The sequence below is a fragment of the Mastomys coucha genome, unplaced genomic scaffold (genome assembly GCF_008632895.1).
Source record: "Mastomys coucha isolate ucsf_1 unplaced genomic scaffold, UCSF_Mcou_1 pScaffold23, whole genome shotgun sequence".
NCBI classification, from domain to species: Eukaryota; Metazoa; Chordata; class Mammalia; order Rodentia; family Muridae; genus Mastomys; species Mastomys coucha.
In genome coordinates, this window is record NW_022196906.1 from 103,932,472 (window position 1) to 103,956,257 (window position 23,786).

At 39.6% G+C, this 23,786-nt stretch overlaps 1 protein-coding gene across 18 annotated transcripts in view; it reads left to right on the forward strand.

Moving 5' to 3' along the window:
* Positions 1-23,786, forward strand: part of Map4 (microtubule associated protein 4) — a 141,136-nt gene that overhangs the window by 51,768 nt on the left and 65,582 nt on the right. For 16 of the 18 annotated variants that reach the window (XM_031345228.1, XM_031345223.1, XM_031345224.1 and 13 more), the window contains exon 3: positions 10,477-10,545. The exons of 1 other annotated variant lie outside the window; for it this stretch is intronic. In XM_031345228.1, the coding sequence (XP_031201088.1) occupies positions 10,477-10,545 (69 nt within the window). Of the gene's footprint in view, positions 1-10,476; positions 10,546-13,623; positions 14,469-23,786 lie in introns of those variants that run through there. One more of the 18 variants, XM_031345239.1, reaches the window with a different exon arrangement.

Here is a 23,786-nt window from a genome sequence, read left to right on the forward strand (position 1 = left end):
AAATCATGATAGGAAAGTTGCTTTTTCCCCCTGTGTACAATTTTTGTAATAAACACGATGTCACCAGCTCCTCTAAGATCCTTTTCTGTTAAATTGAGGAATGCATTTCACGAGTGGGTGCAGTGTCTTGCCGTCGTCTACTGCATTTGAAATTGTTCCGGCATGCCTTGCTCTTCCCTGATTACTCTGCCCAGTGCCTAGGAGTTCATTATCAGCACTCTGTGCCTGGCCCTTGCATGCCTTTCAAATACTAGTAACAGATTCTGTGAGTATCTTGCCAGTGAGTATCTTCTTCATTGTAGCTTTCACAAAGCAGTTAGCCAGTTTGTGATGGTTTTCTGTGTCCCATTTGTAAGATAGAAATTAAAACTGAGTTCTTTGATGCTATTATTTATGTAAACTAAAAAGTTAGGTGGTGGTACATGCCTTTTATCCCAGCATTTGGAAGGCAGATAGGTCTCTGAGTTCTAGGCCGACCTAGCCTGTTCTACATAGTGGATTCCTGGTCTACATAAAAAATATAAAGAAATTAGTCTAGGACAGCGTTCCTCAAAGATGAGCCTTTGTACTAGTGTTTTCAGGTCATGTGCAAAGTACAGAGGCTAGGCCCTGGGGCTTCCTGGGTTAGAGGATGTAAGTTGGTCTGGACAGGCTAATAGACTACAGACTACAGAGTTCATGTGACTTGGTCTTAATGCAGTCTGCCAAATTTGCCACAAGAGGGTGATGTTGGCAAGAGTCTGACAGTGCAGAATTGCACACCCTTGTGCTGAGCCTGAGCTCAGCCTTTTCATTTAGCCTGAAGCTTTCTCCTGGCTCTTTTCCTCACACACACCTGCTGCTCATCTTTTTGCTTTTTTGAGCCGGGGCTTCTCTGTGTAGCCCTGGCTGTCCTGAAATACAGATATTCTCTTTTCTCTCTCTTTATGTAGGTTCTTTGACTCAGCTCAACTGTCACCTTTCACTTTCTTTGACCACACTCTTCTGCCACCTGGACTGTACTCTGACCCTACTCTTCTCTGGCCTTACTCCAGTCTTCCTCCAATACTTTTACCTCTCTCTCAGTCTCTGCTAGCCTTTTTTTTTTTTTTAAGTTTTTAAATTTATTTTGTGTTTGTGAGTACACTGTCTTCAGACACACCAGCAGAGGACATCAGATCCCGTTACAGATGGTTGTGAGCCACCATTCGGGTGTTGGGAATTGAAGTCAGGCCCCTGGAAGAACAAACAGTCATACTTTTAACTGCTGAGCCATTTCTCTAGCCCCTCTGTTGCCTTTTTATATTCTCTTCTATGAAGGTCATAGGGTCAAGCAATTCTAATGGCTAAGCATTCCCAAAGAGTCAGTTGACTGGCCATTTGGTATTCTTTAAAGGGCCAGGCACAAAAAAATGAATCAATTATACTACATTTCCTCCAATGGTTTTTGCTACTATATATTACAGCCTTGAAGCTTCTCTGGTTGTTTCTTGTAGCCATGCTACTGCTGTTGATTTTTGCTTTTCCATTCTTACCAATGTCTTTTCCAAGGTTTTCAGGTGTCTGATGTGTTTTCTGTTGATCTCTTAGGATCATCCACAACTGAGACAAAAACCTCATAGCAATGTTTTTCTTCCCTATAACTTAGGTACTTCTTGGACCTTTTATACTCCTGGACTGTCTTATCTTCCAGCATCTTGTTTTCTGGAGTTCCTTGTCGAAATCTCTTAATCTCTCTGCCCTTAGTTTTGTGAACCTTTGGCTTGTAGTTCCGACTTGGGCACATAGGATGTGGTATTCAGCAGTCTGTCTCAAAGTTCTGCATATAGGCCTATATTGTTTCTCTGCATTGTAGATGGTCTCTGTATTGCAGGAGACCAAAGTCTTGCTCATAGACCTGTCAGTGGTTAGGTATTGAAGGTCTCTTGACCAGGCTTTTTTGGCTCTCAGGTGAAGGCAGTGGCTGGTCAGGCTATCTTTTCATAAGATCTCCTGCTCAACTCTGAGATTTATTTGTTTTGATGGTATCCACGCTTTTTGTTTCCTATGGAAAGATAAACAAATCCATGTCTCAGATTCCATTTTGATGTTAACACATCCTTATAGTATATAGGCTGATTTCATTCCACATTTAAAAAAAAAAAACCCAGTGTTTCTCAGCTGCTGTTGTTCCTTTCTCATTAACATTCAGGAAATTTAAACAGAGTACTATTTAGTCTAACCCAGAGGGTCTTTATTTTTTCTTTTTGTTTTATAAGCATTTCTTTTAAGGTACAATTGGATCTTTCTATAATTGCCTGTCCTATATGATTGTGTGGTATACCTGTAATATTATATTATAATTTGCACAGAATTGCTTGATTTTACTGGAGACATATGTGGGGGTATTGTATAGGAATTCCTATAATAGTGATTACTTCCAGTAAATGTATATTACAGAATCAGCTTTTTTTTTTAAAGATTTATTTATTTATTTAATCTAAATACATTGTAGCTATCTTCAGACACCCCTGAAGAGAGCACCAGATCTCACTACAGATGGTTGTGAGCCACCATGTGGTGGCTGGGATTTGAACTCGGGACCTTTGGAAGAGCAGTCAGTGCTCCTAACCGCTGAGCCGTCTCTCCAGTGCCTTTTTTTTTTTAAAGATCTTATTTATTCTATGTGTGTGAGCACATTGTGGTTCTCCTTGGACACACCAGAGGAGGACATCAGATCCCATTACAGATGGTTGTGAGTCACCGTGTGCTTGCTGTTAATTGAACTCAGGACCTCTGGAAGAAGAGCCAGTGCTCTTAACCATTGAGCTATCTCTCCAGCACTAGAATGAGCTTTTTCAAAACTCATAGCCATCACATGTTGAAACCCTGAGTATAATCAGTGCTATGGTGTAGAAACTTTAGTTTCCTAAGTTCTGAAAAATGAAACCCGTCTTGTGGTTGCTGAGGCCCCTGGATGTGGCCTAGTGGATCGTAAGCAAAGCCTCCAAGCTGCTCTAGTAGTATAAGTGCCCATGTCCACTGGCACACTGTGCACACAAAATAGAGGATCCTAGCAAACTAGTGGAGCCTCAGAATGGGCCTGAAACGGGACAATGGATGCTTCAAACCCAACCCTCCATCTTTAGGGATGCCCTCTTGGGTGCTGGTAGCCTGGCACCTCCCCATAGTGCCATTGAGATGGTTGGCTATTCCAGAGCTTCTGTCAGTTCTCCATTAGTCCAAAGGCTGTATAAAAACTATTGCTGCTGTGTAGCACAGTAGATCTGCACCTCAGTGCTGGTCTCTGGAGTCTGTTTCCTGGGTTTGAGACTCCGTCTCTCTCACCCCCTCCTGGATCCCAGTTTCCACAATCTCTTGGCCAGATTTCATTTATTTCTTTTGTTGCTTTTAGGGTTACTTCCTATAGGTAATAGAGCTTGATTATTGTTATAGGATATTTGATCACATTGTGAACACCAAGATTGTGAACTAGAAAAACCTTGTGGTACTGCGGCTCAGCACTAGCACATACCTACCTACCTTCCTCTTCCCCTTCCTCCCTCCCTCTCACTTCCCCCAACTCTTCTTTCTTCCCCCCTTCCCTTCCTCTCCTCTCCCTTTCCCTTCCTCTTCCCTCCCTTCCTCCTGGCACACATCTTTAACCCAAGAGCTAAACAGTCAACCCTAGGTTAAGATGGGGAGCAAGAATCAGTTGACAGGAGTCAACAAAGTAAACAGAAAGGAGAGACATTGAGTCGGGAGGCATTTGAGGTAGCTGTAGAAGAGAATGGACTTTTTCCTTCTGGGATTTTTTTTAAGACAAAAATTAGGGATATAGGAATAATAGGAAGAAAGGTAGATAATTGAATCTACTCATATAGATCTTTGTAGATAAGAAGTAAGGTGCAGGGCAGCCTTTAATCCCAGCACTTGGGAGGCAGAGAGGCAGGTGGATTTCTGAGTTGGAGGCCAGCCTGGTCTACAGAGTGAGTTCCAGGACAGCCATGGCTACACAGAGAAACTCTGTCTCAAAGAACAAAAATAAAAAAATAAAAAACAAAAAAGAAATTAGGTTAGATTTGGTTACATTATTGTAGATCTTTGTATATTGATACAAAGTTAAGGTTATATTTAGTTACATTGGTATAGATCTTTGTATATTGATACAAAGTTAAGGTTATATTTTAGTTACAACATACTATGTATCAACTCCTTTTAAGATATTATACCTTAAAATTGCAATGTAGGGACTGGAGAGATGGCTCAGCGGTTAAGAGTACTGCCTGCTCTTCCAGAGGTCCTGAGTTCAAATCCCAGCAACCAAATGGTGGCTCACCACCATCTGTAATGAGATCTTACGCCCTCTTCTGTCTGAAGACAGCTACAGTGTACTTATATACAGTAAACAAATAAATAAATAAATAAGTTCTTATCCTTTTGAAAGCTACCATTACAAATTGTTTATGATAATTAAGAAATGCAAGTTAATAGTCAAACTTATAGTTTTGTTAGGTATTAGTTTAGCTTATCACAGATGTTTTCAAAGTTAATCAGATAGTAAATAGCTAAAAACAAGTAATATTTGCCTATTCAAATATACTAAGATAGTTAGATGGCATTTAAATATGTTTTATTAGTTTAAGACTTTTTTGACAATGAGACATGTCAGATTTCTGGCAACACCCCCATACAACTTCAAAGAAGATAATGAGCATTGAAGAACATCCTTATGGAGTTTGTTTCAAATGCGGCAAGCTGCCACTGAGCAAGAAACTGCTCTTGCTTCAAAGTACTGACTGTATGCTGTCCAGGCTGTGGATAAGCAGGACGCAAAGAAAGGGAACTGCCAAGTCTGCCAGGACAGGGTAGAGAAGTCCTTCATGACTCCTGCTTCACAGAAAAAAATCTGTGAGATATTCTGGGCCAGTAGGCCAAAGGATATGGATGGTCCAAATCTGCAGAGAATTTTTGGGTGACTGTACTGGGAGCTAGCAGTATCTGTCGTTTGTGTAGTTCTGGCAGCTGCTTACTCTGCTCTCCCTCGTAGTCAGGCAATACTCAGCTTTCTCAGGTCTGATGGGGTGAAGACTAGACAGTTAGAGCCTCATAGTTAAGCTTAAGTTGTTTAGGATTTAAGAAAATATTTTAAGGTCTAAAAAGATGTTTTTATGTTGATAAATGCAAGTTATGATAGGAAATGATTTAGGCAGAGAACTTTTGATTTACCAAGATAGGATATATAGTAGAGTACTTTCTCCAAGGTTGCCAAATACAAATGGACAGGCATTGTGAATGTAATTCTTACCCGATAGTATATATAGTTTATCGATTTGTTTGTTTGTTTGTTTGTGTAGATTGTTGATTGTGTTTCTCTTTGTAGCCCTGGCTGTCCTGGAACTCACTCTGGTAGACCAGGCTGGCTTCGAACTCAGAAATCCGCCTGACTCTGCCTCCCAAGCTCTGGGATTAAAGGTATGCGCCACCACTGTCTGGCCAGAGAATTTTTTATTTAGACAAAAAAAAGGGAAATGTTGCAAGATATTTGAACACATTGTGACCCTCAAGATTGTAAGCCTTGTTGTGGTGTGACTTTGCCCCAGCACACACTTTTAACCCAGGAGCTTTCTGGTATTTGTAAATACGTATTAGTGCTTGGCTCAGCCCCAGCACACACCTTTTTGAGAGCTAAACAATGCTAGGTCAGGAGGCAGAACAAGCAACCAGCTGACAGGGAGTGAACATAAGTAAACAGAAAGGAGGGCCTTTCTTTGAGTTGAAGGGTATTTAAGACAACACAGAGAAGGAGAGAGGCCTTTTCCTTCTGGGATGCCTGTGAAGTATGAGTATGAAGATCAGCTGGGTGATTTCCTTGCTTCTCTTAAGCTAGCATGCCTTCACCACAGCATTAAGTTCCTGAGTCTTCATTGGTGTAATCAAATGGCTGGGATTTTTGTTTTAAAAGTCACAGATTATACAAAGAATAAGTAAGATGTTTTCTAACTTTTTTGGCTTGTTTCCAGGTGATCGGCATTTTTTTTTTAAACCTTTACAGTTAACATGGTGTTTTTCATGAAATCTTGAGGCTGCTAATACATTTCTTATTAGATTAATAATTGGTTAGTTTCATTTCCTTGTAGTAGTGGACCTGGCAAGCCTGTCTAAGACCAAATATGGGTGATATATGATGGACACTTTCTGTTTCTCATTGCCTGCTGCAGCTGTGTAAATCACAAGTATCTGGAATAAACCCGAGAGTATCTTTATGCAAAACAACTCTTCCTGCACGTTGAGAGTCAGTAGTCATAGTAAGAGGTTCAGGAAAATGTAGTAATGCCATAAGCATTGCACACAACTGTTGAGCTGAAGGCAAAATAACCAAAATACAGTCCAGCTTGCAACCTAGATGATCCACATGTGCATCCTGTGCACCCTTCTACTAAAGTTACCTCTTCCTCTGCTCTTTTTCTAGCCAGGTTGTACTATCTACCTCTGAATCTCCTTGTAACATTTGAAACAAATTACTTAACTCTTTAGTAGTTCAGCCAGTGGTGGGCTGTAGCCAATTAATAACTCACATTAATTTTTGAAAATCATTGTTTGAAACTGATCTGTATCTTCTATGGTTGAAATTCATTTTATTTTATTTTTTTTGGATTTATTATATAACCCAGATAGGGGATTGAATCTCTACTCTGCTTTTTTCAGAAGCAATCTGTAAACCCCAGCAAGGTGAAATTCTTTTTGTTTCACTAAACATTTTCTCTAAAGTATCTGCATCAGAATTAGCCAACAAAATATCTATGTAATAATAAATAATGGATTGAGGAACTTGCCTATGAATTATTTCTAGTGGTTGCTGCATAAAATACAATTGTACTATTTAACATCCTTGTGGAAGAACTTTCCAATGACATCTTTTTTGGTTCAGGTTGAACATTATTATATGTAGGCACCGTGAAGCCATTTTTTTCCTTATCTTGCTCTTTTTTATTTAAAAGAGCAGTCTTTTAAATCAATTACTATACCTTAGGTAAAGGAACTCTAGGCTGTAACAGACCCATTGGTTGGATTACTCTAGTCAGAGCCCTCAAATCTGTTAACATTCTCTATTATAAGAAATACGGGGAAATTCCATGGCCTGGTGACTCTCTGTGTGTTGAGCCTCCAGGTGCATTAAGCGTCTGTAGCTAAAGGCCACTGCTCTACTTACACAGGCTTCTTTTAGTCAGCCATTTTAACAGTCCCTGTTGTCTCCTGTAATTTTGTAGTTGGCTGGAATGTATACCAGAACATTTTTTCCAGAATCCTGTAGAATTCCTATTGGCAATATCTTACCGATAAGAATTGATTATGTAGCCGGGCAGTGGTGGCGCATGCCTTTAATCCCAGCACTTGGGAGGCAGAGGCAGGTGGATTTCTGAGTTCCAGGCCAGCCTGGTCCACAGAGTGAGTTCCAGGACAGTCAAGGCTACACAGAGAAACCCTGTCTCGAAAAAGAAAAGAAAAGAAAAGAAAAGAAAAAAGAGTTGACTATGCCCATGTACCCACTGTTACCTCTAGTGGAGGTGAACAATATGGACCAAACCTGAAATCCAGGTTTTATTTGGGTTTTTTGTTTGTTTTGTTTTTGTTTTTGTTTTCTGGGATTAAAGGCATGCGCCACCATCACCCAGCCCAGGTTTTATTTGTTGAAGCCACAGACATCAGAGTTTCTGGCAGAGTTCTTTAATCAGGAAATATGATTGGTTAGGACATAGGACATCACATTCTTGCTCTGAGAAGTACTCTTAGAAACAGATAGTGTTATCAGGAAGAGAATCATTAGTGGAGTGAAAATAGTTATCCAAATAGCATTTCATGTGAATATACTACCACTCTTCAGACACACCAGAAGAGGGCATCAGATCCAATTACAGGTGGTTGTGAGCCATCATGTGGTTGCTGAGAATTGAACTCAGGACCTCTGGAAGAGCAAGCGGTGCTCTTAACTAATGAGCCATCTCTCAAGCCCCCAAATAGCATTTCATATGATTAAGTATAACGTCTGAGAACTATTCCCTCTCTGTCCATGTTCAGAGTTATTCTACTCTCAGAGTTATTTTACTCTATGGTGAATCTTTTCACAGATATTAGCTATTTTAAATAATGTTACAGTACTGTTTTAATATAAACATAAATGAATATATTTTATGTTTTTATTTTCTTTCATGAATTAAATACTGATAATAAATTGACATGTTATTTTTCACTTGATAAATTGACTATTTACAAATTTTATTTCAATTATTTAAAATGAGATTTTCTGTTTTTCTACCCTTTAGTCACAGTAGCTGTTACCAGATTATAAAGTAATTTCACCACTTTCATGGCCAAAAAAAGAACCAAATTTTTGTAAAATTTCCATTTTTAAATAATTTACATTTTAAAACAGGACAGAATTTTAGAAAATATGTACTCTTTCTTAAACTAGGCATGATGAATCTTAAAGTGCTGCTTGTTTGAGGAAAGGGACCTTATGCCAAGTGTGGGGTAGAACATATCTGGCATCACTCTGGAAAAGGACAGTGCATTCTGTGAGGATGCGCAGGCACATGTTATGTGTGCATATTTAATGGAACTTGTCTTTTCACCCTGTTAATCTCTTTTTTTCTCATTTCTATTCTGATACACCTTGCTCCTCTTGCTCCTCGGAGGTAACAGAGCAGTCTTTTCAATTAAAATTGTTATCAGAGATTTCTGCTCTGAACATGGGAGAGCTCGGCTGTGTGACCTTCCAAAGGAAAAGCCTATGTTTGTATTTCAATAGTGTAGCTTCTTGATTTTCTTTTTCTTTGAAAAGTATCTGTGAAAAATAGCTCTGAAGATTTTTTCTTTCTTAATATGTGTGTAACCAGGGAGATGGGTGAGAGTGTCCAAAGCTGGTCGTGAGAGAGGAGTCCATTCTCTGTGGCCTCCAAAACTGAAAGAAAACCAATTGTTATTGTTACCAAGGTTATATGATGTCAGAATTCCTAGACTTAAAAATCTATGAAAAAGCAGAGAATGGAAATCCCAGGGTTGGAATAAAATTCTTAAGCTACTAAGGGCAAAACAGTGAAAGTGCAAAGCTCTGAGTTGGATGCACATACACATCCTGGAAAAACCCACTACCAACAGAATAGAAAGGCCAGGCAAAGACCAACACGAAAAACAATGGCAGTCGATTTCCACAGTCGCACATCTGCATCAGGAATTCAATAGGGTACAGACAGTCTCTTCAGCAGAGAATGCTGAACAGTTAGGTAACCAGTTATAAAAACTACAAAACCTTGACCTACATTTTAATTGGTTTATTTTCAGAGGCGGGATTGCATGTAGCCTAGGTTGGCCTCAAACTTATTTTATAGTTGAAGATCATGAATCTAATAATTCTCCCCTCTCACATCTAAGTGTATCACCATGCTCTGTTTTATGCAGACTTCATATATATACAAACAAGCTTGTGGCTGAACTGTGCTATATGACCTTTTCTCAAAACAAAATAAAACAGATAAAATAGTCTCTGTATAGTCTTTTTGACCAGGAGCAATAATGCTAAAGCTTATTCTAAAGCTTATTCATTCATTCATTTATTCATTCATTTATTCATTTATTCATTTATTCATTTATTTATTTATTTATTTATTTATTTATTTATTTATTTATTTATTTATGGTTTTTCAAGATAGGGGTTCTCTGTGTAGCCCTGACTGTCCTGGAACTCACTCTGTAGACCAGGTGGGCCTTGAACTCAGAAATCCACCTGCCTCTGCCTCCCAAGTGCTGGGATTAAAGGTGTGCGCCACCACTGCCCAGCTGGCATTCTAAAGCTTCTTATTGGAGGAGTGCCCTAAGTCCCTGGATCCTTTCAAGTGAAAGAAAAATGCTTATTTAACCTGAAGGACTTTTTGGATTTTTTAAAATAGAATCTGTTAGTAATCTTTGACAATTTATAGAGCAAAACCACTTAGCACTGGGGTAGTAGTGGTGCACACCTTTGATCCTGAGGTAGGGAGATCTCTTAGTTCAAGGTCAAATGGTAAGTTCCAGGATAGCCAAGTCTACACAGAGAAAACCTTGTCTCAATCCCCAACCCCCAAAACAAATAAACAAACAAACAAAACCATTTAGGACTTTTTCAGGGTGAAAAGATGGTGGCTGAGAGCTGTTGTTACTCTAGATTAGCCCTGGGTTTGGTTTCCAATATTCACATTTGGTGGCTTTATACACATCCATCAGCTTTTGGAGATCCATCTCCCTTCTTGGGCAACACACACACACATGTACATAAAATAAATACATATAAGAAAGAGAAAAATAGAAAGTTTTTCTCGTAGTGATAGTACTGAAAGGTGTGAGTGGGACCAGAGTTAATATGTTTGCTTTTACTGAAGATTGACAAAGATGTGCTTAATACTACAAAAAGGATTACAATTTCCACAATCAAATTTTTTCCTTTTTGTTGCAATTAGTAATTATTCTTTGTAATTTTTGCAGATATCCCATCTTCTAAACCAACACTCCTAGCCAATGGTGATCATGGAATGGAGGGGAATAAAAATACCGGTAAGAGGTCTCTAGAATTCCTCAAATGTGAAAGTTTCCATAGTGAACATCTTGACAAGCACCTTTTAAGTATTATAAATAAAGTATATGTTATTTCTGAGAACATTGCTGCTCTCCATGGTTGTTTAAACCCATGACATCTCTCAACAATAGAAAGAAAAGTTTATTTTCATAGTCCTTGAATGTTTATTGGAAGTGAACCACATGAGAATTGGATGAATCTTAAAAGAACCCTAATAGATGCAGAAAAGCTATCACCTTCCGAAAAGTGAGGCCTTTGCCTGCCCCCTGCTTTCTATACCCTGATAGGCAATCTCCAACCTGAATGTGCTCTGTACTTAGTTTCTTCAAAAGTCAGTACTAAAAGAAAAAGAAAGAAAGAAACCCATAACCATAAATTAAAGTGGTTTGCTTTGTGTTTTGTCTTTCATTTTTTCTTTCCCTTTATCTTTCCACTTAATGTTCCTTTTGGGATTTGTTTCTGATTTTAACTCCTAGTCCAGACTAAGGCTCTGATAGTCTTTCAGCACTGAGTTTCTTTAGGGATTTACCTCATAAACAGCATGAACCCCCTACCCTTTACCCCTGGTGTATTTATAGTAAGCAAAATTGCCAGAGCCATAGCGGGAGTTTGCGCCCGTGGAGTGTGCTGTGTTATATAAGACTTTTTCTCAGGGGCCTGTGGGAGAGCCATGCATTGTGTTCTTGTAAAGAACTGCACTTATTTGCAGTTGTGATCAGTCTGACGCTGCTGACCCAAATGAGTTTGGCTTTTAGCACTCAAGGAGAATACATGTTTCTTTGTATCAGAACACTCTCTTAACTCTGGGGTAGAGCAGTTTGATTCACAGTATATTGGAGGCAAGCACAAAATGTACTTATTTCAATTTTTATATGCTTGAACTATGAAAAACCTTCCCTTTAACCACTGTAGAGTTGTTCACTTCTAAATCTTTCCAAAAGCCTTTTTTTAAAAGCAGTAACAAGTTCCTTAAATTATACCCTTTCTGTTTCTTTTTTTAATTTAATTGCTCTATGTACGTGCTTGTATCAGTGTCCATGTGTGTGGGAGGCAGAAGAATGTATTGAATCCCATAGAAGTGGAGTTACAGATGGCGGTGAGCCACCACGTGGGTGCTAGGAACAGAACTCAGGTCCTCTGCAAGAACCAAAAGTACTCTTAACTGCTGAGGCATTTCTCCAGCTCTGACTCTTTATTTTCTTACCTTGGGAAATCTTATCAGATGAATTTAGTGGCCTGGGCCTAGCCCTTATATTTGGTAGGCAGAGGCAGAAGTGTGAGGCACAAGTTTTGAGGCCTTCTCTATAGAGTGAGTTTTGGGGAAGGCTAGCTTGGGTAATTTATTAAGACTTTATTTCACAATAAAAGACCTAGGGATGTAGTTTAGTGATAGAATTACTTGCCTAACATATATGAGGTCCTAGGTTCAACTTCCAGAACCACTCCCTAAAACCAAAAAAGTGTACATATCTGTATACCCAAAGTAATTGGAATCTAGGTTCTTTTTTGTAAATGTAAGTTCTACTCCATAAAATTAACTTTCTTACTAGCAACTCATAAATACTGTATTTGGAAAACTATAAACAAGTACAAGGGTGATGTAATGTAATCGTGAATTGAATTTTTACTTTGATATTTGTATTTTCGTGTATTTATCATTTATACTCCTGTTGTGGAAGGAAAGATATGATTTGCAAATATTCCTTTGGTTAAAGAAAAAGTGGTTTAAACATGAATGCATCTAGCCAGGTGTGATGTCTCACACCTGTAATCCCAATACTTGGCAGGCAGTTTGAGGCAGGCTAGTTCAGACTATAGTAACTAATCCCTTTCTAGAAAACCAAGCCAGGACTGAAGAGACAGCTTAGTAGTTAAGAGTTGTATTGCCCTTGCAGGGCCCGGGGTTTATTTCCAGCAGGGTGTTGTTGGATGGGTAACAACCATCAGTCATCTCAGCTCTAGGGAATCTGCCTCTGGACTTAAGGTACATTACACCCACCCATTCTCTCTCTCTCTCTCTCTCTCTCTCTCTCTCTCTCTCTCTCTCTCTCTCTCTCTCTCTCTCTCTCTCTCTCTCTCTCTCTCTCTCTCTCTCACTTGCACACACAATTAAAAACAAAGCAAAGAGCAAACAAGTATATTAAGTTAGTTAACCTGGAGTTAGTGCTGGAAGAAGGAAGGGTTGGAGGAGAGCTCTCTGAAGAGCTGTGTGGAACAAGTAGGTATTGTTTTACACAGGAAGGGAACAGCTGTCAAATCTAGGCTAGACTGCTCCAACAGGATTTCAAGCCAGACCAGAACAAGACTTAATGGGTTTTTGTTGTTGTTGCTTTGTTTTGTTTTGTTTTGTTTTTTAACTGTGTGTGTTGGGGTGTGAGGAGGTAGCTGGGGCTGCAGTGTCAGGCAGCTGTAAATAACCTGTTGTGGGTGGTGACAGTCAGATGTTGCTCTGGAAGTGCAGGAAGAGCTCTTAGCCACTGAGCCATTCTCCAGCCCTGAGACTTAGTGTTTAAAAAATTCTCAATAGTACAGTGGGTGGGGCGGGGCTGTGCAGCTAGTACACACACAGTCTTGACATATCAAGAGTTCCTATGACAAAGGGGAACCCTGCTCTTTAGTGACTTGCCCATTAGCTCCATAAGAGCAGGTCTTTCTGCTTTTGAATAACTTTTCTAACTTAGGTGAAACTCAGTGTTCCTATCTGGATTGTTTGGGTTTTGAGGTTGATCTCTTTAATAATTGCTTTGTAAAACAGGTGTTTAACGAGTATACAGATTTTATTGGAGGAGGGAGGAAATAAAGTATGCATGTTTTTGGGAAGCATTTTGTGACTTGCTTCTCATTTGGCCATCACTAATTAGAGCATCTGGCTCAGTGCTCTAATTAAAAACTCCAAGTTGTCTGTAGAGCTGAGAGAAGAGCAGCCCCACTAATCACACAGTGGAGTGTATGAGCATCTTGCTGAATTGAACTTGCTGTTTACTAATGACCTGTGCTTTTCCGCCCTTTCCTCCCCCTTCCTGTTTCTTCCTCCCTTTCTATTTTTCTCCTCCTAGAAGACTAGAGTGTCTCTCAACACTGGGGCTGCTGCAACACCAGACCAGTGATCTTTCCTAAGCACCGTTACACTTGTAAAACCTTCAGCATTTTGCAGCTTTGCTTTTCCTTCCTGGACACCATGTAGAAGAAGCTGAGGGTAGTTCTTCGGGGCTATTTCTGCCGATGCCTGAGCGAGCCACCTGCCTCTTGTGTTCTGCAGGGCTTGATGGAGCCTCCTTTCCCTTTGTGAGCACAGTGTGCAAAATGAATTCTTTTACTATTTTTATAAAGGTCATCAAATGTTGTTTCTTTTCATTATTCTCTTTTAGATTCATTTTATCATTTTTACATTTTTTTTGTTGGCCTTGTCCTTTTTTTGCATTTTCAGTGTGAATCAGCGTAATTGTAAAAAGTAAATGAGAATGTGTGCTTTCATAAAGCTAGGTGAGGCCACCTAGCTGCAGTGAGTCTCCCTCTCCTGCCCCTCCCATTTGTTTCCCTCTGTGGGCTTGCTTTTAGCAAAGGTTAGGCTTTCAGGCCACCAGTGTGTCTCTCCACCTTACTAAAATCTGAATTAATGTTTTCCAGTTGAAAAATTATTTCTCTGAGTGAAATTGTTACTTGTGCTGGGTGTTGTAGTGAGTGACTTTAGTTCAGCATTCAGAGGCTGGCTGCTCTCTATGAATTCCAGCTGGCCAGGCTACAGTGACACTCAGTCTTTTTTTCCTCCAATGTCTTTGCTGTTTGCATGGTGGGCCGAATTGGTTTTTGTTTTTGTTTTTGTTTTTCGAGACAGGGTTTCTCTGTGTAGCCCTGGCTGTCCTGGAACTCACTCTGTAGACCAGGCTGGCCTCGAACTCAGAAATCCACCTGCCTCTGCCTCCCAAGTGCTGGGATTAAAGGCATGTGCCACCACCTCCCGGCTTTGTTTTTTGTTTTTGTTTTTTGTTGTTGTTGTTTTTTAAATCATAAACTATATTACATAATTGTCTTACACTCTTCTGAAAATATGACAATTATTGTATATTGATTTTTTAAAATAACCGGTTACTTTTTGAACATAATCATAAAGTATCATAGTAAGAATTGGGAAGTTAAACCTGAGCACAGTTGTAATGTCCTTGACCCCGCAGTAGAGTAGTGCTGCTGACAGTGACAGGATAAAAAGCAATTTCCCCTTAGCAAGCTTCTAGAGCGCCCGAGCCGAGGCTGCCGCACCCCAGCCCTGGACCGGGAGCCACAGCCCACATTTTTTCTGTGTCACTCAGGCCGGCCTTGAAACATTACTTTTACTAGCCAAGACTACAGGCAAGTCTCACTATGCCTGGCTTCTTGAGAAATTGTCTGACTGTGTCAAAGTGTGTGTTGGATTAAAGGCTGCTTGAGCTCCAAAGTGCTTTTTTCTGCAACATTCCAATAGAATTGGTGGATCATATATGAAGCCCTGTGTGTAAAATCCTTTACCATGAATAGGGAATTTATATTCTGTTTCATTGGTACTTTTTAGTCTTCATTTTTCCAAAGAAATAAGCAAAATTAAAACAATGTAAAAGCTAGAACAATTAGGATAAGTACTGGGGAAACTTTGGTTAAGCTTTGGGGTTTTAGGAGTAAGATCATAAATCCCAGGATATATTTGAGATCATAGAGGAATTCTGATATAAGAACTGGGGTATGAAAAATACTTTTTATTTCTGTCCTTTTGGTTAATATTTCTGAAGGTATTTCAGCCTTCAAGGTACTGCTCATTAGAGATGAAAAGAAATAGCTTATACTGTATTTGAGGAAAGTTACAGAGCATATTCTTTTTGATCTTCTGACCGAAAACTACTTTTGAAACCTGGGTGTAGTGACTTCTACCTGAGATTTCAAGACTTCTGTAAGAAGAGTCAAGGATTTCGAGAAGTAGGAAGCCTGTCTGACCTACATAGTGAGTTTAAGGCTACTCTGAGCTATGTGAAACCTTTTCTCAAAAGTAAACACTCCCCACACCCAGTGCTTCGACAAGGTAAAGTCAGAAGGGCTTGGAGGCTTAGGGATGTCCTGGCAGTCCCTGCCGTTGACCACACGGCTGGCGTCTCTGTTAAGTGCTCCCTGAAGGGCTAGAGGGGCTGAGGTTTGTATAGCTCATCCTCCAAGATGTTCTTTTAATTTTTTCCCCCCTTTTTATCGGGGCCAGTGGAGTTGGCAAGGGAAGTTTTAAAAAATAAGGGTACCATCTGCTTTTTAAAATCATGTTTGGTGTGTTTGTTGCTTTTTGTTTTTTGTTTGTTTTTTAAACTCGTCTATAGTTTTTCTGAGAGATGGAGATGCTAGGCAATAAACACTCAAACTTCATGATCAACATTGATTTTTTTTCCACATTCATTTCCACTTGTCATACTTATTTTGTTTAAAAATTTTTAATGTGTTTTATGAGTTTCTATAAATGCTCTGATTTTCTGCTCTTAGCCAGATGAAATTTAATATAGTTTGTTAACTTGCATTTGGATATTTTACTTTGAAAGCAATAAGGTAATGTTTCATATATAGCTACTTAGGAAGTAGTCTGTCCCTTGAAAACAGAAAAAGTGGTTACTGTGACAGTCACGGACCAGACAGCGCCTCTCTACTTAAATGTGATGATTCTCACTTTCTCTCTCTACACCTGCCTTACCCAATAATGAAGATGTAGAAGCCTATTTATTTATTTGTTTATCTGCTTATTTTTACAAATTTATAGTTTCATTTGTATTTTTTGTGACTTTAGACTTTCAACAGTTTGTATATTGGGACATTTTATTGTGTCATTGTGCTAAATGAATTAAACTAATAAACATTGTACATTAACACCGTATTACTGGATGTTGGCTGGGGTCTTAATTATTGAAGTATACAACTAAGGTGCTTTGAGATCTGAGTTAAAAGTCTAACAAAGCTTTGAATCCCATTCATAACAATTCTGTAACTGCATGGACTTCTGTCAAGCACTTACACTTATCCAGATCTGAACAGTGCAAAGCTCAGTTGACTATTGATAGGTATAGCACCTGCTGAGTCGGCAGGATGGCAAAAGGGCCTTCCAAAGGGCGTATTGGTAATTATAGTACCATATTAAAAGTTATATCCACAGTGTTCTTGAAATGCATTCTGGGCTTATCTAATAAAATTTGTTATGTTTAGTAATATTTAATATGGCAACTTTAATAAAGTATAGAGTGTAGAATGCTGTATTTGTACAATAGATAAGTTTGTAAATGTAGTATGTTCACTGAATAAAGACACGGAAAAGGAGTCCAGGGACGGTGGTATTTGCTTGTAATTCCCAGCACTTAGGAAATCGAGGCAGGGCTGGAGAGATGGCTCAGTGGTTAAGAGCACTGACTGCTCTTCCAAGGGTCATGAGTTCAAATCCCAGCAGCCACATGGTGGCTCACAACCACCCATGATGAGATCTGATGCCCTCTTCTGGGGTGTCTGAAGACATCTACAGTGTACTTACATATAATAAATAAATTTTGGGGGCTGGTGAGATGGCTCAGAGGGTAAGAGCACTGACTGCTCTTCTGAAGGTTGTGAGTTCAAATCCCAGCAACCACATGGTGGCTCACAACCACCCATAATGAAATCTGATACCCTCTTCTGTGTACTCATTTATAATAATAAATAAATCTTAAAAAAAAAAAAAGGAAATCGAGGCATATATAGCAAGATTTTGACTGAAAATGGGGCAGAAAAAGGAAAGCTCGCTATAGGTTTTCATTTTGTTTTGAGAAAGAAATTAACTTGTAGCCCAGGCTAGCTTTGAATGTATGTTGATCCTGTTGGCTTCTCTTCCTGAGTGCTGGAGTTACAGGCATGTGTCATCATATTGGCTCTCAGTATAGACTTTAACCTAAAGACTATTTGATAGTCCTTACTAACATTTATAGGTACATCTCACATAAAAATTGCTTGTGATGGCACAGATTTATGATGATGATGACGTTTGAGAAAAGGTCTGTACAACTTGCATACTCTGGTCTTATACTCATGTATAGTTCAGGCTAGCCCTGAATGCACAGCAGTTCTTCTGCTTCATCCTCCTGTGATTGGGATTAAAGGTGTATGCCACCATATCTTGCAGGAACAATTCCTGCAGGAATAATTTGGATTTTTGTTTGTTTGTTTCTTGTTTGTTCAGTTGGTTGGTTGGTTGGTTTTGGTTTTGGCTTTTTTGAGACAGGGTCTCTGTATATAGCCCTGGCTGTCCTGGAACTCACTCTGTAGACCAGGCTGACCTTGAACTCAGAAACCCACCTGCCTCTGCCTCTCAAATCCTAGGATTAAAGGCGTGTGCCACCACTGCCTGGCTTGCAGGAATAATTGTTGATGGAAAAATGAAACCTGCCTATGACTTCCTTTTTCCTTCTAATTCACCATAATAATAATATAATAATATTTTAATATAATAATATGGTGGGACCAGGAGGCTGGAGGGTGTGCCAGTCAACATCGCCATGTGTAATGACAGGTCCAGAGCGCTACTATATGTAAACTGTATTATCCATCATTATTGCTGGCTATTTTTATTGTAATTGAAATGAGTATATTTCTTTAAAAATTTGTGTGTGTGTGTGTGTTTGATGTGAATGTACATGTTTATTCAGGTGTGCATGCATGTAAAGTTTATTGTAATAATTTTTCTGTGATGTGATATCTGCCCTGAAGATTATGCCAACCTCAAAATAGTGTAACTCCTATGCTTGAAGATTCTAAAATTGAAGTTGTGCTGTGTGCTTTTTTTGCTGTCACTTGTCTCATCAGATAAACATAAAGGATTAATATGAACAGGGTCTACAACCAATCCATGAACTGACATGTCATAAATGAAGTTCAGATGTATAATGTTATATTATTATCCTAAATATTTACATGATAAAACCCATCCTTGTTTTTCTTTCTCCCCCATAAATCTTAGAAGTTCAGTTCTTTCCCCACCCTCCACATATAAGCCAACTATATGGAAAATACCAGTAACATGCCAATCGATGCTTTACAGAGCTGTGATGGTGGTCTTCCTTCCTCTTCCTTCCTTCCTCCCTTCCTTCCTTCCCTTCCTTCCTTCTTCCCTTCCTTCATTCCTTCCTTCCTCCCTCCCTTCCTTCATTCCTTCCTTCCTCCCTTCCTTCCTTCCTCCCTTCCTTCCCTTCCTTCCTTCTTTCCTTCCAATCAATGCTTTACAAAGCTGTGATGGTGGTCTTCCCTTCCTTCCTTCTTTCCTTCCTTCCTTCCTTCCTTATTTATTTAGGTTTTTTGAAACAGGGTTTCCATGTGTAACCCTGAATATACAGGAATTCACTCTGTAGACCAGGCTAGCTTGAACTTAATAGAGATCCACCTGCTTCTACCTCCTGAGTGCTGGGATTAAAGGAATGCATCACCGTCAGGCTCTTCCTTTCCTTTCCTTCTTTCTTTATTTAAAAGATTTATTTATATTTTATGTAAGTGAGTACACTGTCACTGTCTTCAGACACACCAGGAGAGGACATCGGGTCCCATTACAGATGGTTGAGAGCCACCATGCGGTTTCTGGGAATTGAACTCAGGACCTCTGGAAGAGCAGTCAGTGCTCTTGCCCGCTAAGCCATCTCTCCAGCCCTGTAGTTTCTTAAAGGTTCTCTGATGCAAATAAATTTTCTTCTTAGGAAATTGTACATAGAAAATTAACTTTCTGAATTTCTAGGACTAATTAAATTTCTAGGGTTTTTTTGTTCATTTGTCTTGTTTTTAGGAAAATGTAGATTTATTAAAGTGAGAAAGAGCTCCCAAGAGGGAGAAGTACCAAGGCAGGAGTACCAAATTCTAGGGTTCTTAGGGCCCTTTAAAGGGCCCATGGGCTAAGAAAACAGCTAAGGCAGTAGTGACATGCTCGTCTCACTGAGTTCAGTCCCCATGCAAAAAGTTTATCCATGTAAAAAGCTGGGTGTGGAGGAATTGTATGACTGACTTTTTCTGGGTAGAGGAGAGACAACACACATGTCCTCACCCAAAAACGAAGCTCACAACAGACCAAGGTAGCAGTGTCCATTGAGCTAGTTTTATTGGAATTACTAACAAAAAGCAAGCATAGCTCAAAAGTAGCTGCAGCACTAGAAAGCCCACTCCACTGGGACTCTGGAAACATGCAACCCTGTAGCTGGTAGGCAACTCCCACCACGTCTTTCTGTCTGCACTCTGGCTGCTTAGAGTCTCCACTCCCAAGGCACGGAACTCACTGGTCAGCCGGCCTGATGGATGGGCTCCAGGACATTGTTTCAAAGGAGGTAAAGGGCTTTTTGTTTTGGAGACAGGGTCATGCTATGCAACTCTTGACTATCCTGAAACCCATTACGTAGACCATGCTGGCCTTGAACTCACAGAGATCCACCACTCCTGCTTCTCAAAAGATATGTGCTGTCTTATCACTCCTGGCAGGGGGGGACGTTCTTGATGATGACACTTGAAGTTGTCCTGGCCTTCATACAAACATACCCCAACCATCACCAACAAAACCAGTTACAAAAACAGTGCTGGAGCCTATATCAGAAGGATGCAGAGAGATGAAAAGTGTGGCTCTGAAGTTCTGAAAGGAGCTTCCAAGAGGCCGTGAAATGTTAGAAGGTTAATGTGCCATTCTAGAAAATAATTTTCCTCAAATAGCCATCTTTTTGGCAAGGACAGAAAAACTGGCCATGAAATTTCACATAAATCCCAAGAAGTAACCCTGAGTAACAATAACAGTCTTGAAAAAGAGCAACTTGAAAGTTTAAACTTTCTCTATGTGGTAACATAAGTGATCCTCAGGGGCTAGCATAGTAGTACGACATCTCTGTAATCCTAGTGCTTGGGTGGTGGAAGCAAGAGGACCATGGCTTAAGGTTAGTCTAGGCTACCTAAGGCCCTCATGTAAACAAAAGCCAATCAATCTGGTCCTGAAAAAAAGACTAGAACAGAAAGGCAAGAAATAAATCTTTGTTACATATGGTGAGATGGTTTTGGACAAAGATGACTAGATAATTTGTTAGGGAAATTATAGCTTTTTCAACAAATGGTGTTGTGAAGTCTGGATATTCATATATAAAAAAAATGTTATGGGACTGGAGAAATGGCTCAGCAATTAAGAGCATTGACTACTCTTCCAGAGTTCCCAGGTTCAAAACTCAACACATACTTCTGACTTACAACCATCTTTAACTCTAGTTCATCTGATGTCTTCTCTTGGCCTCCTCACATATGCAGGTAAAATACCAATATTCATAAATAATAATAAATGTCACAAAATTGTTAGACTTTTATACCATATACAAGAACTAGTTAAAAGTAGATTTGTACCTGTTGCTCCCAGCATATAGGATGCAGAAATGGGTCATGGGAAGTTATAAATAAGTCTTATAAATTTATTTATTTGTCATAAATAAATTTAAATTATAAATTTATTATAAATAAATAAGAAATATAGTGGTGGGGAAAAGCAGGTGGTTGTTATTTGAGGGCTAGGAGAATGTAGCACACACAGAAGGATCAGAAGTTTCAAGACCATCTTTGGCTCAGCTACATACCGGGTCTGTGGCTAGCCAAGCATATAAAAGACCCTGACTCAAAAAAAAAAAAAAGATTTATTGAGCTTGTAATTAAAACACTTAGGAATCTGAGGCAGTAAGATTCTGAATCTACTATTTGATTTAGCCTGGGCTACATAGTGAGACCTTATCTCAAGAATAAAGTAACAAGAAAGACTATCTGACTTAGAGATATTTACCAACAAAATTAAAAGTAGGGACTTGAGCAGAACAGACTTTTGTTCTCCCATATATATTGATGAACTGTTTACATTACCCAAGCAAGATGGAAGCAACTGAGGTGTCCTGTGAACACAGGAGTGAGTAAATCAAATGTAGTATATGACTTCTGATACGGCTATGACAACATGAGACTGAATACTAATGGAAAGGGGTGCGGTTAAGTGCTGGGGAATGTAGGATAGAGGTGCTTGCCTGGAATACTCAAGAGCATACATTCAAATCCTTAACACTTCAAAGAAAATAGGCCAACCAGAGAAAACAAATCCTATAACATAACATTTATATCAGATACCTAGAAGAGTCAAGTTGGTAGAAATGGAAAATGAAATGGCAGTTCTTAGGAGCTGGGGAGTTAGTGTTTGGCTACAGATTTTAGTTTTGCAAAATAAAAAAGTTGTAGAGAGAAATACATAAATATGTAAATACTATTTAAATGCTAGACAACTATGGAACGTTTTTGTAAGGACAAATATAACCCTCATGAAGATTAGAAATTGAAATTGCCAGTTAGATGTAGAACTCACATCTAGTTGGAGATGTCCTAAACTGAACTCATTATCCCTCCCTTAACACATGCAAAAAATAAATAAATAAATAAAATGCAAACAAAAAACATCTGCTCCCCATCTCATTAAAAGCAGATTACCATTTTAGCTAGCAAGCAGGCTGAAACATCTGTCTTCTCTAATTTCTCTTACCCACATCTAGTTTTTCAGGGGGGGAAAAAACAGGTAGCACTCTACCCCTCCTTATATCTTGGTCTCCTGAGTTAGTTTCCTAGGTTTCTTCTGATTGCAAGCTGTAGTGTATATTCTTAAAAATATCCAATGTGGGGGACTGGAGAAATGGCTCAGAAAAACACTGGCTGTTCTTCCAGGGACTCGGGGTTGATTCCCAGCAGTCACGTGCTGATTCACAACTGGCTGTGACTATAGGCCTGAGAATGTTATGCCCTCTTGGCTTCTGAAGGCACCAAACACTTACGTAGTACACAGAAGTTTCAAATATATCTATCTGGTGTGGTCCTGCACATAGCTCATGTTGGGGTTTTGGATTGCTTTGTTTGTCATCCCTCTGACCATTTCTAGTCCTCTCTCTGTTCAGTTGGCTTCATTGATGTTGCTGAGTTCCTTCAGATTATGGGTTGCTACCAAGTTACCTGAAAGTCATCCTGGAATACTGGCTGAAGTGTCCTATGAAGATGCGCACAGTGGTGCTTACCAAAAGTTCTACTTGGTGTTCTTCAAACCAGAAGAACCCCACGGAAGAAGAGAATAGAAAGCACACAGGAATCAAGATAGGCCAGTGTTTTCCAAATATTGTCCTGTGATGGGGTTTTTAATTACTGTTTAATAAAATGAAAAAAAGTGAGAAAAAAAAAAGAAGAGGCACCTCTCTCAGTACACTCTGTGTGCTTAACAGCTGCCTGAGGAAATGTCAACAGATCTGATAATGCATCTGGAGCTGGGGTGCAGTAAATGGCGATCGGCCACTTGGCTTTCAGATGCTCTTTTCTACATACCTCTGAAGTCTGTGTGACTGAGTGGTGTGTTTCTGCCTCCCTCATATGATGAAGAAGCTCCGACCTTTTCCCTAAAGTGAGGAGATGCTCACTCTGCAGTCAGTGGCTCACTTGCTCAGGGACTGATTAGAGTTTTTGAGACAGGGTTTCTTGTAGCCCTGGTTGTCCTAGAACTCACAGAGACCTGCCTTCCTCTGCCTCCCTCCCTAGTTTGAGCTATCACTGTCTTGGTGGGTCTGATAATTTTTCAAAATTGGGTTGTATATTGGCATACCTGTTTAGCTCGGAGGACAGCCTGCAGGAATTGGTTCTCTTCTTTAAGACATGGAGTCTAGGGATTGAATTAAGGTCGTCAAGCTTGAGAGCAAGTACAGCTGAACCATCAGTCCTTTCTGCTCTCTCTCTGGATTTTTAAATACAGGGTCTGTAGCCACTTTACCCCCTAAGAGTTAGCACCATAGATGTGTACCATCTCATCTGAGGACTAAACCAGGACTTTGTCCATGCTAGATGAGCACTTAACCAACTAAGTTACACAGAATCTTGCTATGTAGCCCTGTAAGCCTGGTACTATGCTTGCTGTATGTGCCAGGCTAGCTTATACTTTCTGACATCCTCCTGTATCTGCTTTCTACATGCTGATGAGATTACAATCATGAACCACCATGCTAAGCTCATAAATTAATATTCAGTAATTCATAAAATGGGAAGAAAGTAGTACGTACATAAACTAGGTTTGGTGACTTAGGATCAAGGACATCTTTGGCTGCATAGCAATTCAGGATCAAGCCTGGGATACATGATGAGCCCCCATCTAAAACAAACCCGCTAAGGACCACACACCTATATTTCTAAT